Source organism: Drosophila busckii, unplaced genomic scaffold, assembly GCF_011750605.1.
Source record: "Drosophila busckii strain San Diego stock center, stock number 13000-0081.31 unplaced genomic scaffold, ASM1175060v1 chrUn_07, whole genome shotgun sequence".
Classification (NCBI taxonomy): domain Eukaryota; kingdom Metazoa; phylum Arthropoda; class Insecta; order Diptera; family Drosophilidae; genus Drosophila; species Drosophila busckii.
The window spans coordinates 345,001-358,955 of record NW_022872723.1 but is presented as its reverse complement, the minus strand read 5'-3'; the positions used below and the strand labels follow the sequence as shown (position 1 = coordinate 358,955).

Sequence of the window (13,955 nt, the reverse complement as noted above, 5' to 3'; positions counted from 1 at the left end):
GCCATAAAGGTAATTAAAAAAAAGTTAATTTAACTCAACAAAAGTAATGGTTGCAGTATACAACTACATTGCCGATCCTTCCACAGCAACTATCATTACTTCGCAAGAATTCCTAAAGTAAACAAGCCTGGTCGATTATATTTTGTAACCATATTATTTATTCAACATTCAGTAACACATTGGATGAAAGAATAATGTTTTATTATTATTGAGTGGCTTTAACACAGAACACATTTATATTCGCTGCTTCTTAGAGATGTCTTTTAATAACTGGATACTTTGCGTATGTAATTTCTACATGTAATGTATTTTTATTTGTCTCTAGATCGTAGATCATTGTAACATTTAATAACTACTACAGTGATAATTGTGTCTGCTGGTGCCAGCCGAACTGACTGAATGAACCGTTTATAAATAATGATGATTAGATCATGGTAATTAATAGCATTAATAATAATGTAGATTAACGAAGCAAATTTTGAGTTTTTTTAGTTTTCTATTTGTGCGCCAGACACAAATTCTGGGGCTCAACAAAGTTAACGGTAACACAATGCGACCGTTTACGAGCCCCCAGATATTGCTGTTATTTTTTTCTCATCTATGACTTCAATCGGTTGGGGTAGTTGGCGTTGGAATTTAGAAGTGGCTACAATTTACTGTGGCTTTCTGAAGTTCTTGCCGGCGAACTTGACGCCTGAGCCAATTTCCTCCTCAATGCGCAAGATCTGGTTGTACTTTGCCAGACGCTCCGAGCGGCAAGGAGCGCCAGTCTTGATCTGGCCGGTGGACAGACCTACAACCAGATCGGCAATGAACGAATCCTCAGTCTCGCCGGAACGGTGAGAGACCATGGTGCCCCAGCCGTTCTTCTTGGCCAGCAAATGAGCCTGAATGGACTCTGTGACTGTGCCAATCTGGTTGACCTTCAGCAGCAGGCAGTTGCAGGCGCCCTTCTCGACGGCAGTGGCAATGCGTTTGGGATTGGTGACAGTCAGATCATCGCCGACAATCTGGATCTTCGTGTTGCAGGTCAGGTTTGTCCAGGCATCCCAATGATCCTGATCGAAGGGATCCTCAATGGACACAATGGGGAAGTCCTTGATGAATTCCTGATACATGTTGGCCAGCTTCTCAGGCGACAACCACGCGCTCTTATCGGTGTTGGGGTTCTTGAAGTCCAGATCGTACTGGCCATCGCGGAAGAACTCCGAAGCAGCAACGTCCATGCCGATTTCAATCTGCAGAAATGCAATTAATAAAAACTAACTTTCAATATATGATATAGTGGACATCTACCTTGCCAGTGTAACCAGCCTTGGCAATGGCATCGCTGATGAGTGTCAATGCCTCCTTGTTGGACTGAATGTTAGGTGCAAAGCCACCCTCATCACCCACAGCGGTGGCATCCAGACCAAACTTGGCCTTGATGACATTCTTCAGATGATGGTACACCTCTGAACCCATCTTCATGGCCTCGGTGAAAGTGGTTGCGCCTGTGGGCAAGATCATGAACTCCTGCATGGCCAGCTTGTTGCCGGCATGGCTGCCACCGTTGATCACGTTAAAAGCGGGCACGGGCAAAATAATTTCCTTGTTGCCGGCCAAATCAGCCAGATGCTTGTACAGTGGTACGCTCTTCTTGGCAGCGCCAGCCTTAGCAACTGCCAGAGACACGCCCAGAATTGCATTGGCGCCAAACTTGCTCTTGTTCTCCGTGCCGTCGAGCTTGATCATGAAGTTATCAATGGCCGCCTGATCGGTAACATCCAGATTGGCCTTAATCAACTCGGGGCCCAAAGAGGCGTTTACATGGCCAACAGCCTTCAGCACAGACTTGCCATGATAGTTGGCCTTGTCCTCGTCGCGAAGCTCCAATGCCTCATGCACACCCGTGGAGGCTCCTGAGGGCACGGCAGCACGGAACAGACCCAGATCGGTGGTCAGATCGACCTCAACGGTGGGATTGCCACGCGAATCGTAGATCTGACGTGCTTTGATTGACTTGATAGACATGTTGTCGCTTTTGGAACTGTAATACGGCAAACAATAGCATATTAAAAAAATTTTAGCATTTTCTTTTTGAGATAAGAGTGCGCTCTACACCGAACATTCCGGAATATGTCAACCTAATCCAGCCAAATACTCTATAAATAAGCATATAAGTTTATTTCGGTATATGCTTGTGTATGTATATGCATAAGTATACATACATACATATATACATCCATACACACATAGACTGAGTAACTAAGATGGAGTATCATGAAATTTTTAGTCAGGCTGTAAAACTTTCGATGTCTTTGACCTTAGATATTGGGTGTGTATAAACACATTAAAAATATTTTTTTTTACTTTTTCTTGACTATTAAATTGTTAATACATAATTGCTTTTACAAATTTACTACATACATATGTATGTACGTATGTATTACTTATGTACATATAAATTTATGTACAGATTGGTAGATATGTATGTATGCATGTCTCTTCAAGTAATTTTCTTCTATATTTTAGGTCGGACGTACCTTTATAATTTTATTCAATTATCTATTCATTAAAATTTAATTTCTGTCTGGAACTACAGCAAATTCAGTGCAAGTACAAAAAAGCGGCAGAGCCACAGCAGCAGCAGAGAGCGACGTTGAACGTTCACGCTTTGCTGTACGAATGACCTCTACGCAAGGCTTAAAGGTCACAGTAAAATTAATGATGCAAAAACACCGGAAAACACGCATATTATTGTACAAATGATAGCGCAGGTGCCGAAATTATCCACTACGCCTTTAAAAACATTCTTTTTGCTTAAATTGTTTATAACAAAATCGATAATAACAAAATTTGCTCACTTGTATGTACATATAATACATACACGGTTTTCCGTGTGCCAAATAAAAGTTTGTTAGATAATCGTTGCTTTTTACAAAAATACGCAACGTTGTTTTAATCATCATATTACTAATGCAAATGCAAAAATTAATAGCAATAATTTAAAAGCTCACGTATGCATGGAAAGCCACTTTTATGCACATACATACCAAGAACTCTTGAATTTAAATAATCTATATCCACTTATGAGTGAATCGTTTGAGCTTCCGAGCTGGTTGGTGGCTGATTTGCTACTGAAAGCTTTGTGGACCGTTGCTGAGCGAGCAACACGATATAGAGCAACGCAAGCCATATTGTCGTTGTGGTTGTGTCGCGCGCCGTCGCTTTTCGAATCGTATCGTCTGTACGTCCTCCAGGCAGTGGGAGGGTTAAAGTTGTAGGCGGACTGGGTAGCCGGCTACTACGATTGACCTTGACACAAGGTGAGCACTAATGACATCCACGCACAGCACCGGCAACAGACAGCTAGAAGATACAAAAGGAAAAGTATAAAAAAAGAGCAAAAGTTTTCAAAAACGGCGAGATCAACATTTGTTTTGGCTTATGCCTTATATTATTTACTCTCCGCCAGGGCTACATAATAATGCGAAGCAAGTTGGCAGCATTGTAAATATCGATACGTCGATCAATTTGAAGCTATCGTAAGCAACACGCGGCCGGCAACAGTTTTGTTTTGGATTTTGCTTTGAGAAAATATGGCCACAAAAGTTACTATTGTTATGCCTGGCGAGCGTGTGACGGCTGTAGAAGATGTGGCCAAGGGCAAACGCGTTATACTAGGCCCCGGACTACGGCGTGTCGATGACAAAGTTGTTGCTAGCAAGGCTGGTCCATTGCGGCACAAGGAACCAAACACATTCTGGGTGGACAGCTACCAAAGGCGCTATGTGCCAGCTCGAGGTGATCTTGTCATAGGCATTATCAGAGCTAGAGCAGGTGATCTTTATCGTGTTGATATTGGTGCGGCGGACACAGCCTCCATTTCCTATTTGGCTTTTGAGGCAGCCACCAAAAAGAATCGTCCAGATCTAAATCCAGGCGATCTGCTCTACGCTCGTGTGCTAAATGCCAATGCAGACATTGAACCAGAGCTGGTGTGTGTGAATTCGAATGGCAAACGTGGCAAGCTGGGCATGTTGCAGGATGGATTCTTCTTTAAGTGCAGTCTGAATCTGGGGCGGTTACTTTTACGCGAGAATTGCCCTGCGCTGACAGCACTAACTGACGAACTACCCTTTGAGATTGCTGTAGGCGTCAATGGACGCATATGGGTGAAGGCACATTCTATGCGAGAAACAGTGGGTCTGTCGAACGCAATAATGGCACTTGAACAGGCAGGCTACACGGAAATCGATCAGATCTGTAGCAATCTAGGGGATGTGCTGCAAGCGTAATCTATGTCTAGACAATTACATTTCAATTTAAGTCCAAAAGTATAAAATAAAATAAAACTTGTAAATTTTATGAAGTAAAAATCTTTGATATTAGAGAGAACTAAATAATATTTAGTAAATATATAAATAAGTTGACTAACCAAGGAATATGGAACAATTAAATTAGTTTACTTAAAAAAAATTCTCAAAATCGAACGATGATTTGCTGTTATGCAGCCCTGTTAAAAATGTAAACAATTTACCAGCCGGTCGCTTTTTTTTTTAACATATTTATGTATGTGTATATACTACATATGTATTTCTGTATGCATTTATCCATAACATTTTAAACAAAGATAAAAAAGCTCCAAGCTTAAACTTGCCATTAATGGGTTAAGTTTATAGATTTGTAAATAAAAGTATGCAGCTTGGGTTACTTAAACTTTGTACATACTATAAATGTTTGTATATTGTATATAAATATGTTTTTGCACTGCGCTAACAGATTTGCTGATAAGTAAAGCAGATAAGTCGCAATTACTTTTGTTCAATTTCAATTCAAACATTGCCAGTCGTAAGTGCGCTCATCTCTAAAGCGGACGGCCTAAAATCAGCTGATCCGTGTTATCAAGAAGCTAATAACGTTTGTTACGTGCTGCACAGCTTTAAAATGACATTCCTTGAATTCTTGTTCATATTGTTGGTGCTCTACTATTCAGTTTATGTGCTGCTCTGGATCGTGCTCGACTGCAATGTAGCATTGTGGTTCAAATCACGCTTCGGCGTCTCACTGTCCTCAATGCGCGGACAGGTGGTTTGGATAACGGGTGCTTCAAGCGGAATTGGTGCCGCGCTGGCAGTAAGTCTGGCTCGAAATGGTGTGCGTCTGGTGCTGAGTGCGCGGCGTGTAGAGCAACTGGAGAAGGTCCAAGCGGATTGCCTGGCTGCCGCGCGTGGTCTGCTGGCGCAAAAGGATGTGCTTATACTGCCCATGGATATGGTTCAACTCGACAAGCATCAAACACATCTTTACACAGTTTTGAATCACTTTGATCGTCTTGATGTGCTGGTAAACAACGCAGGTCGCTCGCAGCGAGCAAGTTGGGCAGACATTGAGATTGATGTCGATCGTGAGCTTTTCGAGTTGGATGTATTCGCAGTAGTTCATCTTTCGCGTCTGGTCGTGCGATACTTTCTCGAACAGAATGGCGGACGTGGCCACATAGCGGCCACATCAAGCATTGCGGGTTTCAGTCCAGTTCCATTCTCCGCCACATATTGCGCTGCCAAGCATGCGTTAAATGCGTATTTGATGGCCCTCAAAGTGGAGCAGCGTAAGCTAGATGTCACAATTTTTGCGCCTGGACCCATAGCTACAGACTTTCTGCAGGAAGCATTTACGGGCGCACGTGGTGGCAAGGTTGGTCTCAGCACGGCAAATCAGAAGCGTTTAACTGCTCAGCGCTGTGGCGACTTATTTGCCGTCGCCTTGGCCAATAAAATGGACCTCACTTGGTGTGGTCTGTTTCCAGTTAATGCGATGGCCTACTGTGCACGAAATCCTACATTGGCTAAGATTTTGGGTCAATTTATGACCGAGAAAACTTTGAACAAAATACGTGAGGGTAAACTTTAAACGTGCACAATTTTGACAAACAAATTCGTTTTATCAACCTAAAATTTGTCATTAGAAATAAATAATTATACAAATAAAAATATATAAACAATTTCTTTTAATTAGATTCTGCTTAACATCATTATCACTCTAGAAACAAAAGAAATATAGACACTAATTACAATTGTATACGCTTAGCTAGTTAGTAGTTATGGCTTGCTTAACGCCTCCTTCACATGCGCTGGAATCTTGACACGTTTTCTCTTGGCTTTCGTCAATGTTGTCTGTTCTACACGATGTAGGATTTGCTGAGGCGATTCCTTCTGCTTTTTACTCTTCTTACAGGATAGAGGATTGGGATTCTTTGGTCCTTTCTTTTTCTTTGGTGTTCCATCATTTTCTGTAGTGCATATGCCTTGCTGTTGCTTCATATAATCTATTTTTGCTACCTGCTTGCCGAGCATTAGCTGCTTGGTGCGCTTTTGCACACATTTTTTGGAAGCGTCTGATGGCGCCTCCAGTACCGGTGTAGCTTTGTGTAGATAAAGTAAACAGCGTCCTGGAATTTTGCGTAAACTTTGTTGGAGCCGGCGATCCTGCGAAGCGACTATATACCGATTGTCCTTGGTCTGAAAGATGAATTTATGCTTTAATGGTAGGTACTGGAGTTGTGTTTTTCTTTTACCATAGACTTTATGCAATCAGCAGCAGCGACAGGTTTACCCTCGTGTCCACATTTGTGCACATGAAACTGCTTAACAATGGAAGTGGCGCCTGTTAGGGGTGCTCCCAATGCTTCTGCTTCGAGTATAACGCACTGCGTGGTCAGCAACTTGGCCTGGCATTGAAAATACTTCTTGATCTGCTCCTCTATTATAATTTTGTGCTGTAAATGATAAAATTTGCTTTCACCTGTTGATTTACAACTTTTTAAGTAATTATGTATGTACCTGCAGCGCCGCTTGGCAAAAGGTGGCATCAATAAGCACTTGGTATGGCTCGCGGTAGTCGAAGTTTGTAGCAAAGAACACCAAAGTTTTGTGAGATTTCTTAAAGCGTGAGATTTTCATATTAATTGAATATAAAAACAAAATAAACACGAGCACGCCGCTTTGTTCGTCAGGGCCGACCACTTGCTTCGATACATATCAGTTTTAAATGGTGCTGCCAACTCACACCAATATCTCACATTATATCGTTGTACAACACTACAAATTGTACATTTTCAATAATGGCGCGCAACTTAGCAACTGGTATCTCTGCTCGATGCAACCACCTTTGGCGCACTCACCCTTTTGTTTAGCATTATGCGTCTCTGTGTTCTTTGATATTTGCTACTTACCCTGTTTTGGTTTAACATTCACTGCAGTTGCAGACGCATTTTACGTATATTATAGTCGCAATTAAAAAATAGTGCTATTTTTTTTATTTCTTAGATGGTGAGTAATTTTTGAATAAGTAAATAAAGTCAAGTAAATCAGTCAAGTATTTATGACGCAGATAACAATACACATATGTATGCAACTGCACATTTGACAATGATTCAGCATAAAGTTTTAAATTTTATAGAAGTGAGCCTCCAGCTGTCTTATTTAATAATCAGCTAATTTTACATACATACATAGATATACATATGGATGCAAATATAAAAAACACTTGTGTATAAGTAGGTACTGGAACTTTTATTATTTTTGCTGCTGTTAGTTTTCTATTTGTTTTTATTGCTAAACGATTGCACATTTATAGCTATCCGCCGCTGCTCTTTGTTTGACGTTCGTTCGCTTAAATGTGCCAGGCTTGTGCATATAGGGGGGATTAACGCTTATCATTCTGATTGGACCATGGACAAATTGGTCAAGTTTATACGCAGAGCATAGTCTCTACTAGTTTTTTGATAAACTTGGATGCTTTGTTTTTTCTGTGGTAGCTTATTAATCAAAGATTCTTCGTTCGCCATATAGAAGAATCTACAGTCATCGAAATTTGTCAGCTTTGAAAATATCTTTTTTGGTTGGGTTTATTCAACTCTCTGATTAATGAAAAGAATCAATCCAACTGACATTCATATAAATTTACGCCTTTGCTTTCCTTTCTTTTGGCTTTTCACGGAGCACACCTTTCATTAACGTTTATGGTATTTGTGGCTTATTAAACCAGCCAGGTCTGGTTTGGTTAGGCTTCTGAACGTGCAAGGCATGCAAGATTATTTGGGATCTTACGTCAAAGGTGTCGTGGTTTCCGGTGCGACGCGCAGGGCCAAAGAAAGTCACAAAATTCAACGGAAGACTGAATGACTTCGAAGATACTCTAAATAATATAATAATAATATTATTAATAATATTATTAATATATTAATATATTATTAATATAATATATAATATAATATATATTATTAATATTATTAATAATATTATTAATGTAGCTTAACACTAAATTAAATCTATTTTTTTGAAATCAAGCACTTATATTTTGGAAACTTTACTTTGTCTTCGGGTTTTAATATTTTTTTCGTATTGAATATTGAGATACATTTTTTTGAGCTCAATAATTTCGAAACAATTTTATAGCCATGCATACTCTTTGGAGTGACTCGCTTGCCTACGCGACCAAAGACTTGTCCGCCGTTTTGGGAGCTCATCAAGTACTCTCAACAGGTTCAATTTTGTATTTTGTTCATTCATAAGATTTTGTCGAGCAATCCTCCCACTTTGCACACCGCCCATTTTGATTGCACTTTGCATGTTAATCAATTTGGTTTATAGTAGCGTTGAGTGTAAATCGGCCAAGTCATAGCCGTCATATGGTTTAATTAGTACCCAAAACAACTTGTGCATTCACTCGTGGCTAATTAAAAAACAGTTTGCGTACCATTTGGATTTTTAATAATGCGATTTTATTTTGTTGCGAATTTAAGTGGAAATAAACAAATGAAGCTTTGCTCAATTATTCTTCTCATTTCACATTTTTTAAATGCTGCGGATTATTTGCTCTTGAGCTTGTCCTAATAATTGTTAAATTTTGTCTCATGCATTAATATGCATTGACTAATGCATTAATATGCATATAATTATGCGAATACCTTTGATTTCATGCGCAAGTATCATAACTATCTATCTATCAGAATAATCTTTATAATTAAAAATTATTATCTTAATTAATTTTTTTTTATTAATTTATAAATAACACTTTGTTCCCACGATTATGTACGAGAATAAATAAATTTCAGACTGACAAAAAAAAATTAGTAATGTTTTTCAATATTTGTTTATTTTTAAGACTTATAGCCTATTCATTTCCTCCACAACACTGAGGTGCAAAGTTCATGCGAATTGAAACATGTGTAATGTAATCGGTAGCTTAATCTGTTGATGTATATTGTAGGTATATATAGTATGACATATGATAGCTTATTTAATGAATGCTTTATCAGAGATAATAGCTATATTTTGTGCTTATCAGCAACGATGTTATTATTCGGTAAATAATAAAATTGATAGCAGATTAAAACTAATTTATAGATATACCTCAGTCAAATAAAATTACATATTTGTCAATATTTAAGCATTTTTTGTTAGATATTAATAATATATTATATAAAAATGCATTTATTTATTTCTTATAGTAAATTCCTGTATGTGATAAATACAAAATATGATTTATATATTGAAATTAACACTTAAATTTAACAAACCTCCAAACTGTTCATTATTTTTATTTTTCTATTAAATAGTTTACCTCTACAATAAAAAAATATGAAATTATTTGTTATATTAACCTATGTAACATATAATTTCATTTATAAAATAATTAATGAGAATAGCTGATTCCCAACAGCTAGCCTTACTTTAACTAATTTTAGCTGTAAAATTATTCGATTTGCTAGGCTAACCATGGACGACTCTTCAAGGAAGCACATTGAGGATCGTTCCGTGCGTATGGCCAAAGATGCACGCAGCAAAAGTTCGGGAGCGAAGCCAAAGGCTGCGGCAGATAATACATCAAAGCAGCGCAAGGACGCACGAGCCACAAGCTCGGGAACTAAGCCAAAGGCATCGGCAGATAATACATCAAGGCACCTTAAGGAGGCACGAGCCACAAGTTCGGGAGCGAAGCCAAAGGCAGCAGCAGATAATACATCAAGGCAGCCCAAGAACGCAAGAGCCACAGGTTCGGGAACTAAGCCAAAGCCATCGGCTGATAATACATCACGCAAAACAGAGCTCCACGTGCTGCGCTTGAATGAAGAATCACAGCTAATGACCATGGAGACATTACGCAGCATACATGGGCTGGATTTTAAATTGGATGACAGTGCCAAGTACAAGGATCAAAAATGTAAGTGTGTTAAGCAGGACTACTGGGAGGATCGCGGCACATTGCTGGTGCAGAGCGTGCAAGGCGTGAAGGTGCCACCGGTCGCCGGCAGCAGCAAGCCAGATGATGATGATGATGGTCGTCTGCGTCGCTATGCGCTGCTCAAGCTGGAAAAGTATGGCTTCGCAACGGCTCACTGCCGGGAAGCCTACGATCACTGCTCGCATGATACAGAGGCCGCTCTGCTGCTGCTCTTCCAACGATATATGCGTGTGCGCACCGACGAGACGCCGACGCTTGAGCCACCCACTGAGCACGAGCTGCTGGACATGCGCGCCGACGAGAAGGAGGCACTGCAGTCCATTTATGATAAAGCGTACGAGGAGCGTGAGCCCAATATCGTGTGGAACTTAAAGTTTAAGCTTCAGCATTTGCTCAAGCACAGTCCGTCCGAGGAGCGCAAGGCACGCGAGGCACGCGAGGCAGAGCTGGCCGCGCATGCTGCCGCGCATCAAGCTGCGCTAGATAAGATCAAGAAGAAGAAGAAGAAGGAGCGTTGTCGCAACTTTGACCGCGATGGCAGCTGCATGTTTGGCAAGAAGTGTCGCTTTGCACATTCGCGGCCGCTGCTGGCAGAGGAAGCAGCAAAAGTTGAGAGCAAGCCTGCAGACAATCCGGATGAAGCTGATAATGAGCTGAAGTTCTATGTGGAGGTGCGGTTTCCACCCGGCAGCCGTTATCCCTATGAGGCGCCCTATATTTATCTGAAGACTACCTGCGAGGACATTCCGCACGAGCTTCTATTGCGATATGGGCGGCATTTGTATCACGAGGCCCGGGAGATCTGCCGCGACGGCTTACCCTGTGTCTACAGCATCTGCGAGCTGTTGCAGACCGAGGAGCTGGCGGATCAGCTATCCATTGCAGCATTTCTTCCGTCCAAACGCTCCTTGTTCCATGAAGAGCGAATGTTAGCTGCCGCTGCCAACGCGCTAGTACGTCCCAGTCACTATGAGCGTGGACAAACAGCACGTCAGGGTGGCGACGGTGGCCGACGACGCAATATGAAGCAGTTGGAGAAGGAGGATCGGGGTCTACTGGAGGCGTTTCAGCAACGGCGCAAGGACGAGCGATACCAGAAGCTCATTGAGGCGCGTCAGGAGCTGCCAGCCTTTGGTGAAATGGACCGCATATTGCAACTGATTGAGTCCTCATCCGTGGTGGTCGTTTCCGGCGAGACAGGATGCGGCAAGAGCACGCAAGTGCCGCAGTTTATACTCGACAATTGGTTCTTCCGCGCACTGAATCGGGCGGAGAGGACGCCAATGCCGCATGTGGAGATCATCTGCACGCAGCCGCGTCGTATTTCAGCCATTGGTGTGGCGGAGCGTGTGGCTGCGGAGCGGCTAGATCGCATTGGTCAGCTGGTGGGCTATCAGATACGTCTGGAGAACAAGGTGTCCTCCAGCACGCGCTTGAGCTTTTGCACGACTGGCATCTTGTTGCGTCGATTGGCCTCTGACCCGCTGCTGGGCAATGTCAGCCATGTCATTGTGGATGAAGTGCACGAACGCTCCGAGGAATCGGACTTTTTGCTGCTCATTCTCAAACAAATATTGCGTGAGCGCAAGGGTCTCAAGGTCGTACTCATGTCGGCCACGCTCAACGCCAAGCTCTTCTCTGATTATTTTAGTGGCGCCCCAGTGCTGGACATACCTGGACGCACACATCCCGTGCAGCAATTCTTTCTCGAGGACATACTAGAGCTTAGCGACTTTGTTATGGAATGCGATACCAAATTTTGTCGCAAGTTGAAGAAAAAGGAGAAGGAACTGCTGTTGGAGTTTGCCGATATGGCAGCCAGTGGTGAGCCGCCAGGAGAGAAGATCAATGATGAAAAACTAACTCTGGCAGAAACTCATCTGCGATATTCGGAGTACAGCAAGACGACTGCCAAGAGCATCTATCTCATGGAGCCAATGATGATTAACCCAGAGCTAGTTGAGTCTGTGCTGCGGCATATTGTAGCCGGGGATCATGATTGGCCACGCGAGGGCAGCATCTTGGTGTTCCTGCCCGGCTTCCAGGAGATACGGGCCATCCATGATGCGCTGACGGATAGCGCAATGTTTTCGCCACGTGCTGGAAAGTTCTTGCTGCTGCCGCTGCACTCGGCATTGTCTGGCGAGGATCAGGCAGCGGTGTTCAAGCGGTCACCGGCGGGCAGGCGTAAAATCGTGCTGAGCACCAACATTGCAGAGACCTCGGTGACCATTGATGACTGCGTGTTTGTCATTGACTGTGGCTTGATGAAGGAGAAAGGCTTCGACTCAAATCGCAACATGGAGTCACTGGACTTGGTTTGGGTGTCGCGTGCCAATGCCAAGTGGGTGTCGCGTGCCAATGCCAAGCAGCGCAAAGGACGTGCCGGACGTGTTAGGCCCGGCGTGTGCATACATCTCTACACGAGCTATCGCTACCATCATCATATATTGGCGCAACCAGTGCCAGAGATACAGCGTGTGCCGCTCGAGCAGATTGTGCTGCGGATTAAGACGCTGCAAATGTTTGCTGCCCGCAATACGCTAGCGGTGCTGCGGGATACGCTTGAAGCGCCCAACGAGGACAGCGTGGAGGGTGCGCTGACGCGTCTGCGCGATGTGGGCGCCCTGGATGCCAAGGACCAGCTGACGCCTCTGGGTCATCATTTGTCTGCGCTGCCTGTGGATGTGCGCATTGGCAAGCTCATGCTCTATGGCGCCATCTTCCAGTGCCTGGACAGCGTGCTCACCATTGCCGCCTGCCTCAGCAACAAGTCGCCATTTATGAGTCCGCTCAACAAGCGCACCGAGGCGGAAAAGTGCAAGCGGCAATATGCAATCGGCAACAGCGATCACCTCACCGTGCTCAATGCCTATCGCAAATGGCTGGAGGTGCATAGACGCGGAAGCTTTAGTGCCAGTCGCAGCTATGCATCGGAGCATTTCCTATCGCTAAACACGCTGGAGACTATTGCCGAACTCAAATACCAATATCTGGAGCTGCTGGTCTCCATTGGTTTTGTGCCCATCAATGTACCGCGTCGACGCAAACGCGCCAGCGATAATATACTCGAGTTAACGGGTGAGGAGCAGAACGTAAATGGCGAGAACAATCGCCTGCTCACATCGCTGCTCTGTGCTGCGCTCTATCCGAATGTGGTCAAGATAATGACGCCGGCACGCATTTATAAACAAACCGCAGGTGGCGCTGTGCCACGCGAGTTACGACATCAGGATTTGAGATTTAAGACACGGGAGGACGGCTCTGTACGCATACATCCGTCCTCCGTGATCTCCCAGGTAGCCAATTTTCAAGCACCCTTTCTGGTCTACCAGGAGAAGGTTCGCACCAACTCGATTTTTATACGCGACTGCTCCATGCTACCGCTGATTGCGCTGGTGTTTTTTGCCGGCGGAGACTTCAAGGTGGAACTGCATGGCGGTGATTTTCTCTTTCTACTCGAGAGCGGTTGGGTTATATTGAAGGCTCATGATCATGAGACGGCCGAGATGATACAGTGTCTACGCTTGGAGTTGATAAAGCTATTGGAGGAAAAGATACGGGATCCATGTCTTGATTTGTTGCACCACCAGACCGGTTGCCAGATAATCCAAAATATTGCATTTCTAATAAGCAATAATGGCTGAAATGTAATCATTTTGGATATATATATATATATATATATATATTTTTTTATTATTTTTGTTGGCAATTTATTGATATCA

General features: G+C 43.0%; 5 protein-coding genes across 5 annotated transcripts; 3 read left to right on the top strand and 2 right to left on the bottom strand.

The window, feature by feature from the left end:
* Positions 1 to 184: 184 nt before the first annotated feature.
* On the bottom strand, positions 185 to 3,141 carry LOC108606557 (enolase). Its single transcript, XM_017996761.1, has 3 exons — positions 3,036 to 3,141; positions 1,297 to 2,029; positions 185 to 1,238 (listed from the first exon to the last, which is right to left on the bottom strand). Exons 2-3 carry the CDS (start codon positions 2,011 to 2,013, stop codon positions 654 to 656), a joined length of 1,302 nt encoding a protein of 433 aa, XP_017852250.1. The 5' UTR covers positions 2,014 to 2,029; positions 3,036 to 3,141; the 3' UTR covers positions 185 to 653.
* Positions 3,142 to 3,179: 38 nt separating this feature from the next.
* Positions 3,180 to 4,337, top strand: LOC108606560 (exosome complex component RRP40). The gene has a single exon (XM_017996777.2). It carries the CDS (start codon positions 3,582 to 3,584, stop codon positions 4,278 to 4,280), a length of 699 nt encoding a protein of 232 aa, XP_017852266.1. The 5' UTR covers positions 3,180 to 3,581; the 3' UTR covers positions 4,281 to 4,337.
* Positions 4,338 to 4,785: 448 nt separating this feature from the next.
* On the top strand, positions 4,786 to 5,955 carry LOC108600863 (dehydrogenase/reductase SDR family member 7). Its single transcript, XM_017988673.2, has one exon. It carries the CDS (start codon positions 4,930 to 4,932, stop codon positions 5,893 to 5,895), a length of 966 nt encoding a protein of 321 aa, XP_017844162.1. The 5' UTR covers positions 4,786 to 4,929; the 3' UTR covers positions 5,896 to 5,955.
* A 52-nt stretch (positions 5,956 to 6,007) lies between these two features.
* On the bottom strand, positions 6,008 to 7,007 carry LOC108603261 (rRNA-processing protein UTP23 homolog). Its single transcript, XM_017991916.1, has 3 exons — positions 6,825 to 7,007; positions 6,560 to 6,760; positions 6,008 to 6,503 (listed from the first exon to the last, which is right to left on the bottom strand). The coding sequence occupies exons 1-3, from the start codon at positions 6,942 to 6,944 to the stop codon at positions 6,084 to 6,086; spliced, it is 741 nt and encodes a 246-aa protein (XP_017847405.1). The 5' UTR covers positions 6,945 to 7,007; the 3' UTR covers positions 6,008 to 6,083.
* A 215-nt stretch (positions 7,008 to 7,222) lies between these two features.
* On the top strand, positions 7,223 to 13,877 carry LOC108595222 (putative ATP-dependent RNA helicase DHX57). The gene is made up of 3 exons (XM_033294751.1): positions 7,223 to 7,313; positions 9,758 to 9,857; positions 10,062 to 13,877. The coding sequence occupies exons 2-3, from the start codon at positions 9,765 to 9,767 to the stop codon at positions 13,875 to 13,877; spliced, it is 3,909 nt and encodes a 1,302-aa protein (XP_033150642.1). The 5' UTR covers positions 7,223 to 7,313; positions 9,758 to 9,764.
* Positions 13,878 to 13,955: the final 78 nt, after the last annotated feature.